This window comes from Rattus norvegicus, chromosome 18, assembly GCF_036323735.1.
Source record: "Rattus norvegicus strain BN/NHsdMcwi chromosome 18, GRCr8, whole genome shotgun sequence".
NCBI lineage: Eukaryota > Metazoa > Chordata > Mammalia > Rodentia > Muridae > Rattus > Rattus norvegicus.
The window spans coordinates 29,879,589-29,897,840 of NC_086036.1; the positions used below are offsets into that span (position 1 = coordinate 29,879,589).

Sequence of the window (18,252 nt, forward strand, 5' to 3'; positions counted from 1 at the left end):
ACTGTTCTTGCAGAGAACCAGATTCGATTCTTAGCACTTAGGTGGCACTTCATACCCACCTGTAACTCTAGTTCAGAGGACCCAGTGTCCTCTTCCAGCCTCCATAGGCAGTAGGCACACACATAGTGTACACACATGCAGCCAAAAGCATTCATACATATAAAATAAAAATAAACAAGTCCTTTTTAAAAGTATTTAGGGCCTGGTATTGTGAACTCAGAAGCAGAGCATTTGGCCAGCTCCTGTGCAGATGTTGTTACCAGTAGTTAGGTTCTGGGCTGGGGGGTTTCCAGGTTTTTCACCTCTTATTCAAGAATGAATTTTAAAAAACCCACACAGGGGGTTGGGGATTTAGCTCAGTGGTAGAGCGCTTGCCTAGCAAGCACAAGGCCCTGGGTTCGGTCCCAGCTCCGGGGGGCGGGGAGGGGGAAGAAAGAAAAAAAAGGAAGCATTAAAAAAAAAAACCCCACACAGGCTGCAAAGTAACTAGGAAACTTTATTCAAAAGCAAAGAAATGGTAAAATACTGTATTATCAAGATTGACAGCCGGCTCTCACAATGGAGGCAACTCAAGGACATGAGGTAATTTTCTGGGGTTTTTTATGGGAAGCCTAATAGGAAGAACTGGTTGCTAAGGGGCATAGCTTGGATGGTTCTCTGTTTTTGTTTGATGGATTAGGTCTTGACTATTTTTATTGTGTATGTCCCTTCCTATAATGCATCTGATTTTAATTATATGCCTGCCTGGTTATGCACAGGAGTAATGCGTTAAATAGAGGAGCATCCCTAAAAGTTCACTTGGAACGCAGTTGGCCTCATTGCACACACCTGGAATCAGCCTTTCCATTTAGGCGGAATCAGCCTTTCCATTCATTATCCTGAATTAATCCATTAAGATAGATTAATTCACAACGAACATGAAGTACAGTTGACGAGAATCTGTCCATGTTTCATAGACTTTAAGAAGAGGAAAGTTTTACTCCATTGTTCAGAATGGGGGGGGGGTGCATGCAACTTAATGTAGGTGGAGACCCTGTGTTGGGAGTAAGTTGCTAGATACACTATACAGAGAGATGAGTATGTGCGTATTGTGTGCAGGTAAAGGTCTCCAGCTGCTAACCACATTATTAGAAGACGGTTGTGGGGTTGGGGGATTTAGCCTGGGTTCGGTCCCCAGCTCTGAAATAAATAAAAAAAGAAAGAAAGAAAGAAAATGTAAATAAAAAATAAAAAAAAGAAGATGGTTGTGTGCACATCCCAAACCAACTAGAATCTCAGGTTTCTAAACTATTCCTGTGCTTGTGCTTGCCTGCCACAAGGCTCCTGGGCTTGATTCCTAACACCATTAATAATAATAATAATAATAATAATAATAATAATAATAATAATAATTGACGTGTAGCTCAGTGGCATGATATGTGCTTAGCATGTGTGAATGAACTGTTTAAATCCTCGTGAGTGCACACACACACAGCATACACACACACACAGGACTTACACATACACACATACAGGACTTACACACATAGCATACACACACACAGGACTTATGAGATAGGATGTGGGGGAATACATACCATCATCAGAAATGGTATGGTTCCTACCCTAGTGATTTCTCCTCCTTTTCATTTCTTTTGTATAGGAGAGGTATAAATGTTTAGAAAATAATTTAATGCAATCTAATCTGTCAGTTCTTCATATTCTTTCTGCTTAGGTGGAATAAACCAACTTTGCAAAAACAAGTATCGCATGTTTTCTCTCAGAAGTGGAATCTGGAGATGGAGTGAGGGGAAAGGATATAAAAATGAAGGGAGGACTGTTGGGGAGGGAGGTGGGAGAAATGGGGAGGAGAGCATAAAGTTTAGTAGGGGAAAACATGATAAACATCCATCACGTGTACTAATTACTTTGTGTAATTAGTATAACTAACAAAAGTCAATAAAATCTTAAGTTATATTAGGTGTCCCAAGAAGCTGAAACAAAGGATCCTGCTTTTGACTGAAACCTTACACTTTTGTTGTACTTTGTTTTGAGATAAGAGTCTCATATTGCTCAGGTTGGCCTCAAATTCTTTGTAGCCAATGACCTGCCTGCTTTCACTTCCCAGGAGCTAGGATTATAAACACTACCGTGCCCAGACTTCTTTGGTGCTGGGTATCAAACCCAGGGCCCAGGATGCCTTACCAACTGAGCTGTACCCCAGTTCACCTGGTTGGTTGGCATTTCAGACATGAAAGCTTTGGAATATAAGCAAGCAAAGGGAAAGGACACTTTGTAGGGAGAAAAATAGCCTGGCTGAAGGCCTTGGGGCACAAAGGGTCTTGCCTGGATAATAACCACATTGAAAGCACTGCAGTGGAGGAGAGACCGGGAGAGTGAGGCCTGACTGAGGATGTAGATCCAATACAAAGGGTCTGGTGTTGTAGTTCAAGAGGAACTCATGCTGTGCTATCGAGGAGTGTCTGAGAGAAATAACGACCTAATTGAATATTGGAGAAGTTTATCCCGCCTCCTGTGGAGAAGGAGAGACGTCTGCTGGTTTATGAAGAGGTCTAAGGACCTTACTACTAAGGAGGATGGCATACATTTTAAAGGCTGGTTTTGTGTGTCTGGGAACATGTAACCCAGATAGTAAACACTTGTTTTGTCTAACATGCATAAGACCTTGGATTCAACCCTCAATCCCCTCCCCTCAAAGCGTTCAGAATTGTGACTTTTGTGATAGTGAACAAAAAAAAAAAAAAACCAAAAAGTTAAATCGGCACATCTCTGAATAATCCACCAAATTTAGCTCTTATCAAACTTTAATGTGTCTTCTCGTCAGCCAGGTATTTTGGTAAAGTGCAACTTCTTCACTGCTGATAAGCCCCCATTGCCTGCCTATGACTCTGGTTCTCACACTTGGTAGCAAGTAGTCCAGAATCTAAATTCTGCTGTATCCACCTCCTTAGTGCAGATCACAATTCTTGGGAGTCTAGCCAATCGTCATCTAAGTATTTAACCCTGGGTTTGTTTTAGCTGGGGAGCAGGGCTGGTCTGGAGCTCATGGCCATCACCCTGCCTCAGGATTGCAAGCATGTGCCACCTCATCCGACCTTAAAACCCTGGGTGGTTTAAGAGAGGGGTGGGGTGGGCTGGGGTCGGGTGGGGCATAGGTTTGGTACTGAGGATGTGTCTTTTCATCGCATCAGAAAACAAACCCCTTGTCTGGGTGTCTCACTCACTGCATGTGATTAAGATTTAGTTACAGGTCAGAAAGGACAAGGCATTTATTTAGAAAGAATGTGAGGTTCCTAACACTGCACATCTAGCCCCTAACGGATTGCTTTCCATCATTAATTGAGGCTTACTTTGTTCCAAGCACTTTCCCCTGCTCAGGAACAGGATGGGATTCTAGAAGGCCTTGGGTTATTTTCTTGTCCAAAACATACAGCCAAACTCAGCCTCTTTTCATAGCTAACCCATGCTCCTTATTCTAACCATTGCTTTGGGGGTTGGGTAAGTGTCTACAATTCTAAATGAAAAACTTTTTATTCTGTGACTAAAGCTTTGTATTTCTCTGGTGAATCTATAGAGTGTTGCTACCATCACTTTATGGAAAGTCCTGGGTACCATATGGCCTCCCTTTCCTCTCTCTCTCTCTCTCTCTCTCTCTCTCTCTCTCTCTCGCGCGCGCGCGCGCGCGCGCGCGCGCGCTCAGAGATTTCTTTATTAGCAATGCAACATGAACTCAGAACCTTTGGAAAATGATTAATTCCAGAACAGTGTTTGAGAGATCATGTTTTAACCAATTGAGATTACACAATTGGGGAGAAAGGGGTAGGGAAATTTCTCATTGCCTTTTGATCCTTAAAAAAAAAAATCCTTAAAAACGACTGCATTCAGTTTGAACGGAAATAATTTCTTAACTTTATTTTTAAAATCGCAAGACAAAACTAAGACAAACGGATAGTAGTACTCTTGATTTGCTCTACTAAGAATGCAATGAATTCTACCCTCCGTTTGGAAAAAGATAAAACTGTGGGTTTGGGGTGGGAGCAGGGGTGTAGGCTGGAAAGTAAAGCCTCACACGCGCCAAGTCAGAATCTACCTGTAAGCTATCCATATCTCACGGCCCATAAGTGATAATATTAATCTCCCCAGAAATACTCATTCCACCTTCCAAGCAGAGTCCGCTGCTTCCTCTGCCCTCCAACAGACCCAATTTGCTGTCGTTTTGCTAGTCGATGCTGCGTCGTAGTCGGCTTGGATCATTCCCCTTTCTTGTGATCAAAGACAATGATTAAAGTGTTTAATGGGCCTGGTTGGGGTGGGAGGTGGACAGATCCGCCCGCAGATGGGTCTCCTCCCCCTGGCGCTGGCAGAGCGCTGGACAGGAAACTCTGGAAAGCAGCCAGAGGAAAGTGAAGTTCCTGGCGCGAGCGCGTGTCCTGCTCAAAGAACCCGGCGCTAGCGCATTCTTCGTGCAGTTATTGGCTGGGACTCTGTGTGCCGCTGTCGGCCAATGAAGACGCTGGAGATCTGGCCCGGGCCCGTCCCCTTTCGGCGCCCCGGGATGAGGCAGAGACTGAACAGCGGGCGAACAAATCAGCGGCGCCCAGAAAGCCATGTCGGACTCGGCGCCCAGCGCCCAAGCGCTAACCCGCTGAAAGTTTCTCTGCCAAACCTCCGGGACCACCTGGACCCCGCCAAGAGGAGCTGCTTTTGAGTGAGATGGTCGCAGAGGCCCGGAGCAGCGGACTGGTAAGCCCCGGGAGAACGGTGGGAGTTTTGCTTCTGCTAGCTGCCTTGACCGAGGCTTCCACCATCATTCACTATGAGATCCTGGAGGAGAGAGAGAAGGGGTTTCCCGTGGGTAACGTGGTCACGGATCTTGGTTTGGATCTCGGCAGTCTGTCGGCCCGCAGGCTCCGGGTGGTGTCCGGAGCTAGCCGTAGGTTCTTTGAGGTGAACTGGGAGACTGGAGAGATGTTCGTCAACGATCGACTGGACCGAGAGGAGCTGTGTGGGACGCTGCCCTCCTGCACTGTAACTCTGGAGTTGGTGGTAGAGAACCCGCTGGAGCTGTTCAGCGCGGAAGTGGTGGTCCAGGACATCAACGACAACAATCCCTCTTTCCCCACCGCGGAAATGAAATTGGAGATTAGCGAGGCCATGGCGCCGGGGACGCGCTTTCCGCTCGAGAGCGCGCACGATCCCGATGTGGGAAGCAACTCTTTACAAACCTATGAGCTGAGCCACAACGAGTACTTTGCGCTCCGCGTGCAGACTCGAGAGGACGGCACGAAATACGCGGAGCTGGTCCTGGAGCGCGCCCTAGATTGGGAACGGGAGCCAAGTGTCCAGTTGGTACTGACCGCACTTGATGGAGGAACCCCAGCTCGCTCCGCCACCCTTCCAATTCGTATCACAGTGCTGGACGCGAATGACAATGCTCCTGCCTTCAATCAGTCTTTGTATAGGGCGCGCGTCCGGGAGGATGCACCCCCAGGCACGCGCGTCGCCCAGGTTCGTGCAACTGACCTGGATGAGGGCCTCAATGGAGAAATCGTTTACTCCTTCGGCAGCCACAATCGTGCTGGGGTGCGGGAACTATTCGCTTTAGACCTCGTAACCGGGGTGCTGACAATCAAGGGTCGCCTGGACTTTGAAGACACCAAACTCCATGAGATTTACATCCAGGCCAAAGACAAAGGTGCCAATCCGGAAGGAGCGCATTGCAAAGTACTGGTAGAGGTTGTGGACGTTAATGACAATGCCCCGGAGATCACAGTCACCTCTGTATACAGCCCAGTCCCTGAGGATGCTCCTCTGGGGACTGTCATTGCTTTGCTCAGTGTGACTGATCTGGATGCTGGAGAGAACGGGCAGGTGACCTGCGAGGTTCCCCCGGGTCTCCCCTTCAGCCTGACTTCTTCCCTCAAGAATTACTTCACTTTGAAAACCAGTGCAGCCCTGGATCGTGAGACCGTGCCCGAATACAATCTCAGTATCACAGCTCGAGACTCGGGAACTCCCTCTCTCTCAGCTCTTACAACAGTCAGGGTCCAAGTGTCCGATATCAACGACAATCCTCCTCAGTCATCCCAATCCTCCTACGATGTGTATGTGGAGGAAAATAACCTACCCGGAGTTCCTATATTAAACCTAAGTGTCTGGGACCCCGACGCCCCGCCCAATGCCCGCCTTTCTTTCTTTCTCTTGGAACCCGGAGCGGAAACTGGTCTCGTAGGTCGCTATTTCACAATAAATCGTGACAATGGAATCTTGACAACCTTAGTACCCCTGGACTATGAGGATCAGAGAGAGTTCCAGCTAACCGCTCATATAAACGACGGAGGTACCCCGGTTTTGGCCACCAACATCAGCGTGAACATATTTGTTACTGACCGCAATGACAACGCCCCCCAGGTCCTGTATCCCCGGCCTGGCCAGAGTTCAGTGGAGGTGCTGCCTCGAGGTACAGCGGCGGGCCACGTGGTCTCACGGGTGGTAGGCTGGGACGCAGATGCAGGGCACAATGCCTGGCTCTCCTACAGCCTCATGGGAGCCCCCAACCAGAGCCTTTTTGCCGTGGGGCTTCACACGGGTCAGATCAGCACTGCCCGCCCAATCCAGGACACAGATTCACCAAGACAGATTCTCACAGTCTTGATCTCAGACAATGGAGAACCATTGCTCTCCACCACCGCCACCCTGACTGTGTCAGTAACTGAGGAGTCTCCGGAAGCCCGGGCCGAGTTCCCTTCTGGCTCAGCTCCCCGAGAACAGAACAAAAATCTCACCTTTTATCTACTTCTTTCTCTAATCTTAGTCTCTGTGGGATTCGCAGTTACAGTGTTGGGAGTGATCATATTCAAAGTTTACAAGTGGAAGCGGTCTAGGGACCTCTACCGAGCCCCAGTGAGCTCCCTGTACCGAACCCCAGTGTCCTCCTTGCACGCAGACGCGGTGCGAGGAGGCCTAATGCCGCCGCACCTGTACCATCAGGTGTACCTCACCACGGACTCTCGCCGCAGCGACCCACTGCTGAAGAAGCCTGGTGCGGCCAGCCCACTGGCCAGCCGCCAGAACACGCTGCGAAGTTGTGATCCCGTGTTCTATAGACAGGTGTTGGGTGCAGAGAGCGCCCCCCCTGGACAGGTACGTGTTAGCAAGTCATCTCTGAAGCGCTTTAATGCTTGTGATTCCTGTACCACATTGAGAGAGGTGTGGATCTGTTTTGTTGTTGGTGTTGTTTTGAACGATGGTGAGGTTTTTCTGACTTCGACCTATCCTTCCTAGATCAAACAGCGCCTTTAGGGGTCAAGTGGCTGGCTAGAGTGTGCTTTGTGGTCCTATGTCAAGAGGGTGATGCTTGCTTGACTCATTTATGAACTCGGTTTACACCTTCAGCAGACTTTTGGCCACTACAACTAACGAGTCGTGTTAAGGGCACTTGTTCTCAGCACTCAGAGCTTAGCCTGATTACGGTTTGCTTTGGAAATGAGCTCTTGAATATCTCTAACTAGTGTCAGTAGAAAACCTGCCCTGTCTAGCCACCTTTCAAGTGCCTGCTATAGCTTCTATATTAAAACTAATGTATTCTAGGAGTTGTTTGTTTGTTTGTTTGAGGCTGTCCTGGAAGCCACCATGTAGACCAGGCTAGCCTCAGAGATCCACCTGCCTCTAAAACTAATATTTTTTAGTAACTGTCATTAACCTGCACAATCTTGTACCTCATTCTCAGATGATTTATATCCTTTAAATTTATTTTAAGCACAGTACTGGAAACAATGGGCATGTTACTAAATATCTTATAACATTAATCTTATACCATTAATGATGAGCATTGTAGGAAACATGGAAGAAAATACATAAAAATATAAAGACAAAAATTCAACTCTAATGCTCAAAGCTAATAATTTCAATTACGAAGATAAAATTTTATTTTGAAAATAAATCGAGATGGCCTGAAAGAATATCAAGTGGAAAAAGCCTCTAGTGTTCCTGATCTTTCTCCAGCACTGTGTCTTGCTAGGTGTGGTCCTACAGGGAAAGGAAGATTCAGTCTTTTCCTTAGAAAGGTAAAGCATTCATTCATGCATGACAGAATGCTGTTGACTGTGAAGGCTTCCCATTGAGACAGGCTGCACACAATCTGAATTGTAGGAGAACCTCTGTTATCTGGTAGCTAAGTTCCTTGTTGCTGGAAATTCTTTCGTTTGGTTGTTTTGTTTTGTGTTTTGTTTCTTTGTTTGAGGCAGGTTTTTTTTTTTTTTTTCTCTGTGTAGCCCTGGCTGTCCTGAAACTCACTCTGTAGACCAGGCTGGTCTTGAATTCAGAGATTCGCCTGCCTCTGCTGGGATAAAAGGCCTTACTATTCCTGTCAGTTCTTAGGTTTGGCAATTAAACAAATGAGGATTCTCACTTACCAACTGAGTCTTTGACCACATGCTACTCAGTCTCCTTTCTAAGTCTCTTGCATGAAAAGAGGAAACAACATGGGCTTTGTTGGACCAATTGGTGCTATTCTGTGTATGCTTGGTTGTCATGATGGTTAAGCATTATTAGTTACTACTGTTAAGATTACTACCAGTACTTCTTTGTCCAAAAGCATAAACTCTTTGGAAATGAGCAAATATGAAGACAGCCTAAACTGGCAAAGAAGAAGCTGAGGAAGGGTAGTAGCATACAGAAAAGCTACTCCTCTGACAGCCTAGGATAATGTTCTGAAACTTGGGTGCCCCTTAAAGTCACCCAGAGGTCTTTCAAAAAGGTTTAAAACACAGACAACTCTCAAGCTTGCCCTAGAACCTAGTCCATCATTTACTGTATGAAGCAGAGGGCCATTATCATTCTGTTGTTCACGGAACCAGGAGCCAAAAACCAACTTTACTGAACCAATATAAGCAAAAATAGTATCGCGTCACTCTCCAGCTTTACATTTTTAAATATTGCGTAAGTCAATTCTGGAGGGGCATTGTATGTAAGGCATACTGTGGCATTTCAGTCACCTACAGAAACAGTCTTCCTGAACCACTAGCATCCAGGCTGCTCTTTTCAACTCTGTGTGTGTGTGTGTGTGTGTGTGTGTGTGTGTGTGTGTGTGTGTGTGTGTCCGTGTGTCCATCTGTCCTAAGTAGCCCAGACTGACTTGATCCTCCTGTTTCTCCCTCTCGGGTACTGGAGCCGTCGGTGTGCTGCAGTGTGCCTGGCTTAGCCTTTGAAAGTAGAACTGGGCAATAGGAACTGGCTCTTTGGGGTGACACAAATATATTTCAGAATTAAACTGTGGCAATAGCTCCATCAAGTCAGTATGGAGGGATATACAAAACGCCATTTAAAGCTTCTTTTTTTTTTTTTTTAGCCTAGAGGTAAAGGGGCTTAAGAAATGGCTCAGTGGTTTAAGAGTACTTGCTGCTTTTGCGTAGGACTCAGGTTTGAATTCCATTCCCAGCTCACACATTAGACAGCTAACATAAGTACAGTTCCAAGGCATCTGACGCCTTTGAACAGTTGCATGCATGTGGTGTGTATTAACTCATGCAAGCACATACGCATACACTCATAAATGAAAAGATCTTTAAAAACTAAACTAAACTTAAAACAAAAAACCTAGTGGTAGAACCAGGCATGGTGGCACACACTTTCCCCACCCCTACTCCCCCCAAGCCCCCAACACCCCCACAACCACCCCCAAACCCATGGCACACACTTTTAATCCCAGCACTTGGAAGACTTTCAGATATAGGTGGATGTCTATAAATTCAAAGCAAGCCTAGTGGACCACCATGAGTTCCAGGAGAACCTAGGCTACATTGTAAAACTCTACCTCAAACAAACAAACAGACAGACAGACAAAAACAACCTAGAAGTAGGAGAATCGCACACCTGGCATAAAAGATCAAATCAAGGACGTGTGGAATTAGGGTTTTATGATGCTCCAATTCTGGTAAGCAGACTGTGTTTGTTCTAGTGTGAACTTGCAATACCATATAATACTACATATGCTGCTCTTCTAGCTTTAAATAAGTCTTTTTATTCTGTCTGAATGTCAGGTCCTTCGTCAATACATTATATGATACCTACTTTGTAAATCTTTAAGCGGTTTTTGTTGAAGTAATAAATAATATGGATATTCATGGTGTATTAGTACCTCCATGTGCTAGACACTGTAAAGGATGAAAAGGCAATCTTCTTCTATGATGCACAGGATACCAGAGGCAATGGACACAGAGAGAGGGAGAGGGAGAGGGAGGAAGGGGGAGGGAGAGAGAGAGGGAGAGGGAGAAAGGGGGAGGGAGAGAGAGGGAGAGGGAGGAAGGGGGAAGGAGAGAGAGAGGGAGAGGGAGGAAGGGGGAAGGAGAGAGAGAGGGAGAGGGAGGAAGGGGGAAGGAGAGAGAGAGGGAGAGGGAGAAAGGGGGAGGGAGAGAGAGAGGGAGAGGGAGGAAGGGGGAAGGAGAGAGAGAGGGAGAAGGAGAAAGGGGAGGGAGAGAGAGGGAGAGGGAGAAAGGGGGAGGGAGAGAGAGAGGGAGAGGGAGGAAGGGGGAGGGAGAGGGAGAGGGAGAAAGGGGGAGGGAGAGAGAGAGGGAGAGGGAGGAAGGGGGAGGGAGAGAGAGAGGGAGGGAGGAAGGGGGAAGGAGAGAGAGAGGGAGAGGGAGAAAGGGGGGGGGAGAGGGAGAAAATGATTGGACACAGTAGTATGCACCTTTAACTGCAGCAGTTCTTGGGAGACAGATCTCTGAGTTCAAGGCCAACCAGGACTACAGTCTTGGTTAGGGTTACTATTGCTATGATGAAACCAAAAGCAGCTTGGGGAGGAAAGGGTTTATTTCATCCACATTTCCTTCTGTATAACAGTTCATTATCAAAAGCACTGAGGGCAGGAACGCAGGCAGGGCAGGAACCTGGTAGCAGGAGCTGATGCAGAAGCTATGGAGGTGTGTTACTTAGGGCTTGCTCCTCATGGCTTTGCTCATCCTCCTTTCTTATAGAATCCAGGACCACCTGCCCAGGGATGGCACCACCCACAATGGCCTGACCCTTCTATTTTTTTTATTTTTAAATTTTATTTTCCTTAGAGATTTTATGTATTTACATTTCAAATGTTATCCCCACTCCCTCCTCTCCCCTTTCCCCTCCCCATCTCCCTGCTTCTTTGAGGATACTCCCACTCCCACCCACCCACTCCAACCTTAGGGCCTTGGCATTACCCTACATTGGGGAAACAAGCCTTCACAGGACCAAGGACTTTTCCTTCCATTGATGCTGGACAATGCCATCCTCTGCCACATATGTGGCTGGAGTCATGGGTCCCTCCATGTGTACTCATTGGTTGGTTGTTTAGTCCCTGGGAGCTCTGGTAGGGTCTGGTTAGTTAATATCGTTGTTTTTCCTATGGGGTTGCAAACCCCTTCAGCTCCTTCAGTCCTTTCTCTAACTCCTCCATTGGAGTCCCTTTGTTCAGTCCAATGGTTAGCTGCAAGCATCCTCATCTGTATTAGTAGGGCTCTGGCAGAGCCTCTCAGGAGACACCCATGGCCTGACCCTTCATCATCAACCACTAATTAAGATGATGCCCTACAGGCTTGCCTACAGCCTGACCTTAGGTAGGCATTTTCTTATTTGAGGATCCTGCCCCTCAGTTGGCTCTAGATTGTGCCAATTTGACATAAAACTGTCCAGCACAAATCCTGTCTAGAAGGGAGGAAGGTGGATGGTGTATGATATTCTACAAACAACAGTGGGGGCAAAGAGGAAGAAACACTTAAGTCAGCCTGGGGAAGACAAGGCTTTATAGAGGTGGTGGTGATGGCTTGAACAAGGAGCTAAAGTTTGAAGAGGGACTTTGTAGGAAATTCCATGCAGAGAGATAAAGATAACTCATTATTGCTGAACCTTGAAGTGTGCAAAACAGCCTGTATGGATAATCAAGGTTTTAGATCCGGAATGACCTGTAGGTCATGTGAGAATGTTGGTGGGGGTTGTTTTATCTTCTAATTCCATATGAAATAATCATTGCAGAATGACTGACTCTCTAAGGCTGACCTTGAATAAGGCCACCCTACACACACACACACACACACACACACACACACATACACACATACACATACACACACACATACACACACATACACACACACCACACACACATACACACATACACACATACACATACACACATACACACATACATACATACACATACACACATACATACACACATATACATACATATACACACATACACACATGCATACACACATACATACACACATACACACATACACACACATACACACATATACATACACACACATACATACACACACACATATACACACACACCGCACACACATACACACACACCACACACACATACATACACACACCACACACACATATACACACACACTGCACACACATACACAAACACACACCACACAGACACACACACCACACACCACACACACACATACACACACACTCCACATGCACACACACACTCCATATGCACACACCACACACACAATACTGCACCACCCACCACACACACACACACTCTACATGCACACACCACACACACAATACTGCACCACACAGACACACACACAGACATAATGCATACCCCACACACAGACTAACACACCCACCACATATACACATACTGCACACAGAGACACATGCTACACACAAACATACACATACTCCATACATCCTACAGACACACATACACCACACACTCACATGCACAGACACACATACCACACTCCCCCCTGAATACATGCAACCACACACACAGCACACACATACCACACACACACACACACCACATACACACATAACACACACACACTCCACATGTTCACATACAGTATACACACATATGCACACACCACACACACACACTCTACATGCACACACAAACACCCACATACACACTACACACACCACATACACACCACAAACATACATACACTATACACACACACACACACACACACACACACACACACAAGATGCCATCAGTATTTTCTTGTTTCTGGCGATTTTTCTGGCAGTCATGAGAGAGGATGTTGGGGTTGGAAACAGACCAGTTATCAGCTACAGCAATACTTGAGTCTTGCGAGATGCCAGGACCAGCACAAAGGCTGCAGATTGGAGGCATGTTGGTTGATATAAGAAAGAAGGGATGGGAGTGCATCAAGGGTGGAAACTCCTCCCTCTTCACCTCCCCACCCCACCTAGGTGACTGGGTAGATGGTTCACTAAGACCATGGGTTCTTTGGTAAAGCAGGCTGATTTCCTCACTCACCAGTGTTCACATGGAGGAGGTATAGCAGTTGTTTTGTGTTTTTGTATTTTGGGTATGAGGAGCTTGTTTTGCCTCTACGTAAGAACACAGAATTGCCACATCTCTCCCTATGAGGTATTAATGATGGGTGCTGGCCTCAGCTCAGTACAAAGGATCATAGGGGTAAGAACACTTTACTTGCTTCTGGATTGGGTAACTATTAGTAATCCAGGCAAGGATTTGGGTGAATTAACATATCTCATACTTAGATCTGTCTGAGATTTTCTTTCTCTGGTGTGTTTACTGTCGGAAGTACAGCTTTCAGACATCCATGGTGCAAAACATGTGCTGTTCCTGTGCTTGTGCAAGTTAGCAGGCAGGCTGCTGAGAGGTCTGAATGAGGGTGGGGGTGGGGTGAGATTAAGTCACCAGCTACAAGAGGTCCCCTGGGGCTAAGTGAAAGGCTTGTTCTTTTGAAATGGTCTCTGTTGGTAATTAACAACATATCATGAATACTATGGTGTCGGATAAAGAGGATTTGTAGGCACAGTGTTGGTGGAGGCTGACCCCCACCATTCAAGGAAGCTGTTCAATCTGTGAACATTAGTGTTCTGCCAGGTGATGAGAGCTAAGTCTCTGAGGAAAGCCCAGAGACTGATTCTCACAGTTTTGGACGGGCTCCCAATTCCCGTTTCCACCACCTACTTCCCATACTGTCCTTGAGATCAATGAATGGTAGCTTCCTGTTGTAGCAAATATTTGAATAAGAGGTTTGGTTTCTGCTGTGCCTTCTGTTACAATAAAAAACGTGTGCTGTATAAATTTAATTGGCTTCGTTAATGTGTAAGCCTTCTCTGCAAAGGGAGGTAATTTGGGGAGGAGCAGAATCTTGAGAATACGCAGTGCTTCTTATGTAGGCTGTTGCTTTAATATGACCAGCCTGAGGTGGAAGCTACTCACTTAGAATATTGGTTGATGACAGCGCTGGCTTGAACAAAGTGACCAGCCTCAAATGGCCACTAGCTTTCCTGGGCTTCAGGTTGCTAGGGCTCAGGAGGTAGCTGTTTTCCCCGCGAAAAGGGGCGGGGTGAATTGATGGGTTAGCGGGGGAATACATATATGATTTCTGCCTCTCCACGGTGATAAGGATCCACGGACACAAATGCAAACTGAACAGGAAGAAGGTTGAAAGAAACGTTGGTATTTATTATATTGGGGGGTTGTTTGGGGGGGCCGTATGTGTGTGTGTTTCCTCGCAATGCTACGACGCATTAACCCTGCTGCTATTGGGACATTCTCTGCTCAGCCTATTGGCTGAGCCCAGGAGTTGCTGCCTGCCAATCGGGTAATGAAAGGCAGACAAATCTACCCCGCCACCAGCAAAAAACGGCGCGTAACCCTTGCAGCGCCGGCGGAGCCGCGCCAGACCTGGCGCGGGCAAGGGAGATAGGTGTCTCCAGCTGCTGTGGCTGTTAGGGGCGGGTCAGCTTCTTTGGCGTCTCCGGACCAAGTAGAGAATTAGCGGACGGCAGCAATGCCCAGCACGGTGAGGAGCTGGGTAGAAATTTGGTGGGGGGCTACCCTTTTGTTCCTCTTTTGCCACCTGGGCTACATTTATGGGCAGATTCGCTACCCGGTCCCAGAGGAGTCACAGGAAGGGACTTTTGTAGGGAATGTCGCCCAAGATTTTCTGCTGGATACAGAGAGTCTATCCGCTCGCAGGCTGCAGGTCGCTGGAGAGGTGAACCAAAGACACTTCCGTGTGGATTTGGACAGCGGAGCCCTGCTCATCAAAAATCCAATCGATCGAGAGGCACTGTGTGGGCTCAGTGCCAGCTGCATCGTGCCCCTGGAGTTTGTAACCGAAGGGCCTTTGGAAATGTACCGAGCGGAGGTTGAGATCGTAGATGTGAATGATCACGCCCCCCGATTTCCGCGGCAGCAGTTGGACTTGGAAATCGGGGAAGCAGCTCCGCCAGGGCAGCGTTTCCCCTTGGAAAAGGCTCAGGATGCAGATGTTGGGAGCAATTCCATTAGCAGCTACAGACTAAGCTCCAATGAGCACTTTGCCCTGGATGTCAAGAAGCGCAGCGACGGCAGCCTGGTCCCAGAGCTTCTTCTGGAAAAGCCGTTGGATCGTGAGAAGCAATCCGACTACCGCCTGGTGCTGACTGCTGTGGATGGGGGGAACCCCCCTAGATCTGGCACCGCAGAGCTCCGGGTGTCAGTGCTGGATGTGAATGACAACGCCCCAGCCTTCCAGCAATCCAGTTACAGGATCAGCGTGTTGGAGAGCGCGCCAGCCGGCATGGTGCTCATTCAGCTCAATGCCTCTGACCCAGACCTGGGACCTAGTGGTAACGTCACCTTTTCTTTTAGTGGTCACACCCCTGACCGGGTGAGAAACCTCTTTAGCCTTCACCCCACTACTGGAAAGCTTACCCTTCAGGGGCCTCTAGACTTTGAGAGTGAGAATTACTATGAATTTGATGTAAGGGCTCGTGATGGGGGTTCTCCAGCCATGGAGCAACATTGCAGCCTTAGGGTGGATCTTCTAGATGTAAATGACAACGCCCCCCACATCACAGTAACCTCTGAGCTTGGAACTCTACCAGAGAGTGCAGAACCTGGCACTGTGGTAGCACTAATCAGTGTCCAGGACCCTGACTCCGGGTCAAATGGAGACGTGAGCCTCCGTATTCCTGACCACTTACCATTTGCCCTCAAGTCTGCCTTCAGGAACCAGTTCTCCCTTGTGACAGCAGGACCCTTGGACCGAGAGGCCAGATCCAGTTACGACATCATGGTTACCGCTTCTGATGCTGGGAACCCTCCCCTGAGTACCCACAGGACTATTTTCCTCAATATTTCAGATGTGAATGACAACCCACCCTCATTCTTTCAGAGGTCACATGAGGTGTTCGTTCCTGAGAACAATCGCCCGGGGGACCTGCTTTGCTCCCTCGCAGCCTCTGACCCAGACTCTGGCTTAAACGCGCTAATCTCATACTCTCTCTTAGAGCCCAGAAACCGAGATGTGTCGGCTTCTTCCTTCATCTCCCTGAACCCCCAGACGGGAGCCGTTCATGCTACTAGATCATTTGACTATGAGCAAACACAGACACTGCAGTTTGAGGTGCAGGCCAGGGACAGAGGCAGCCCACCACTCAGCAGCACTGTCACAGTGCGCCTGTTCGTTCTAGACCTCAATGACAACGCCCCAGCTGTGCTACGCCCTAGGGCCAGGCCTGGTTCCTTATGTCCCCAAGCATTGCCTCCATCGGTTGGCGCTGGACACCTAGTCACAAAGGTGACGGCTGTGGACTTAGATTCAGGTTACAATGCTTGGGTTTCCTATCAGCTCCTGGAGGCTCCAGATCCCAGCCTGTTTGCAGTCTCCCGATATGCTGGGGAAGTTCGGACTGCTGTACCCATCCCAGCTGACCTCCCACCTCAGAAGCTGGTCATTGTGGTGAAGGACAGCGGTAGCCCACCACTCTCTACCTCTGTTACTCTCCTAGTGTCCTTAGAGGAAGACACTCATCCAGTTGTCCCCGATCTTCGAGAATCCTCAGCTCCCAGGGAAGGAGAATCCCGCCTAACGCTGTACTTGGCTGTGTCCTTAGTGGCCATTTGCTTTGTCTCCTTTGGTTCTTTTGTGGCACTGCTCTCTAAGTGTCTCCGTGGGGCTGCCTGTGGAGTAACGTGCTTTCCTGCTGGCACCTGTGCCTGTCTCACCAGATCTCGGAGGAGGGAGGGGCTTCCTCCTTCCAATGGGATCCTCCGAATCCAGCTAGGGTCAGAAGATCCTATCAAGTTTGTTGACGTGGGAGGCCATTCTCATGGCTGTACACCGCTGGCTTCTGCGCCCACTCGGAGTGATAGCTTCATGATGGTGAAGTCACCCAGCGCACCTATGGCAGGGGAGCCTGTGCGCCCAAGCTGTCCACCCTCTGATCTTCTCTATGGGCTTGAGGTGAGACCTTGGCAGGCTCAGCCAGTGCCTGAGGGTTATTGTGAGCCAGTCATATGGCTGGGCCAAGTGCCAGAGGGTACTGACCCCCCTGTAAGAGCCCATAGGGAGGCTACCATTTGTGTACGTAATAACCATCTCATAAATGCTGTGCTCTACAAGTGGTTTCTGAATTGACTGGTGATTAGAACTTGGGGATGAGTAAAGCCCGTAGACTAGAAGTCAGCAGGGGTTAGGGGGGAGTGATGTCCTTATTTGAGAGTAAGAAATAAAAGTAACTGGTTATCAAGAACCAAGCTGTGGAAGCATGACAATGGAATATGGGGGCATCAGTCAATCAAAGCTATCTTACACAAGTGTGGGTTGGGCCAGGACATCACCTAAAACCAGGAATGCCTCCCCTGTTCTTTCTGAATGGGGGAGGGGGGCTGTGCTCTGGAGAAAGTTGGCTCTGGATTGCCGTCTTCAACTGGTTTGATGGTAGACTACAAATCTTTTGCCCCATGTTGGCTGGTGTTCTCTAGACCAGTGTGAAGGGAACTGTTTATTCGTCAGAAAAGGAAAGAGCCAATGGAGTTGAGAGGTGCACATCAAAGAGGGGGCAGAGACCTTCCCCTGGGACTCCCGGTGTTACCACTGGGAGGTGAACTGGATGCAGTTATCAGGGAGCAGCAAGCATCTCTTACCTTTTGAGGAAAGCCATAGATGGTCACTCAGTGTCAGAAAATTGATTGACAGAGAATTCACAGAGACAGACATTCTGGGAATCTTTTATTTATTCTACTCACATTTACATCCCATTATCAGCCCCTACCCCTACCCCCACCCCACCCCCGTGAATTCTGGGAATCTTTAGGGAGAGTTTTGGACTCAGTGAAACTATAAAACCTAAAGGCCATTGTGGCCTCTGGTCCCTCCAGAGTAGCCAAGATCTGCCCTAAAAATGGTCCCTTTCCTGTGAGCTATGCAAGTTAAGTCCTGTAACTGTCAGCTGACTTTG

At 47.9% G+C, this 18,252-nt stretch overlaps 13 protein-coding genes across 13 annotated transcripts in view; all 13 read left to right on the forward strand.

Moving 5' to 3' along the window:
* Nucleotides 1-18,252, forward strand: part of Pcdhga1 (protocadherin gamma subfamily A, 1) — a 180,457-nt gene that overhangs the window by 140,950 nt on the left and 21,255 nt on the right. The window lies entirely within an intron of this gene.
* The window catches only part of Pcdhga2 (protocadherin gamma subfamily A, 2), a 173,907-nt gene that overhangs the window by 134,400 nt on the left and 21,255 nt on the right, over nt 1-18,252 (forward strand). The window lies entirely within an intron of this gene.
* Nucleotides 1-18,252, forward strand: part of Pcdhga3 (protocadherin gamma subfamily A, 3) — a 168,713-nt gene that overhangs the window by 129,206 nt on the left and 21,255 nt on the right. The window lies entirely within an intron of this gene.
* The window catches only part of Pcdhga5 (protocadherin gamma subfamily A, 5), a 148,156-nt gene that overhangs the window by 108,649 nt on the left and 21,255 nt on the right, over nt 1-18,252 (forward strand). The gene's annotated exons all lie outside the window — the stretch shown is intronic.
* The window catches only part of Pcdhga7 (protocadherin gamma subfamily A, 7), a 124,844-nt gene that overhangs the window by 85,337 nt on the left and 21,255 nt on the right, over nt 1-18,252 (forward strand). The window lies entirely within an intron of this gene.
* Pcdhga8 (protocadherin gamma subfamily A, 8) overlaps nt 1-18,252 on the forward strand; it is a 113,983-nt gene that overhangs the window by 74,476 nt on the left and 21,255 nt on the right. The gene's annotated exons all lie outside the window — the stretch shown is intronic.
* The window catches only part of Pcdhga9 (protocadherin gamma subfamily A, 9), a 103,251-nt gene that overhangs the window by 63,744 nt on the left and 21,255 nt on the right, over nt 1-18,252 (forward strand). The window lies entirely within an intron of this gene.
* The window catches only part of Pcdhga10 (protocadherin gamma subfamily A, 10), a 93,170-nt gene that overhangs the window by 53,663 nt on the left and 21,255 nt on the right, over nt 1-18,252 (forward strand). The window lies entirely within an intron of this gene.
* Nucleotides 1-18,252, forward strand: part of Pcdhgb7 (protocadherin gamma subfamily B, 7) — an 88,737-nt gene that overhangs the window by 49,227 nt on the left and 21,258 nt on the right. The window lies entirely within an intron of this gene.
* Nucleotides 1-18,252, forward strand: part of Pcdhga11 (protocadherin gamma subfamily A, 11) — an 84,490-nt gene that overhangs the window by 44,983 nt on the left and 21,255 nt on the right. The window lies entirely within an intron of this gene.
* Pcdhgb8 (protocadherin gamma subfamily B, 8) overlaps nt 1-18,252 on the forward strand; it is a 79,536-nt gene that overhangs the window by 40,029 nt on the left and 21,255 nt on the right. The gene's annotated exons all lie outside the window — the stretch shown is intronic.
* Pcdhga12 (protocadherin gamma subfamily A, 12) overlaps nt 1-18,252 on the forward strand; it is a 75,199-nt gene that overhangs the window by 35,692 nt on the left and 21,255 nt on the right. The window lies entirely within an intron of this gene.
* Nucleotides 4,657-18,252, forward strand: part of Pcdhgc3 (protocadherin gamma subfamily C, 3) — a 34,851-nt gene continuing 21,255 nt past the window's right edge. Inside the window, exon 1 of the mRNA NM_053943.1 lies at nt 4,657-7,143. Coding sequence (NP_446395.1) covers nt 4,714-7,143 — 2,430 coding nt within the window. The 5' untranslated portion in view covers nt 4,657-4,713. The remainder of the gene's footprint in view (nt 7,144-18,252) is intronic.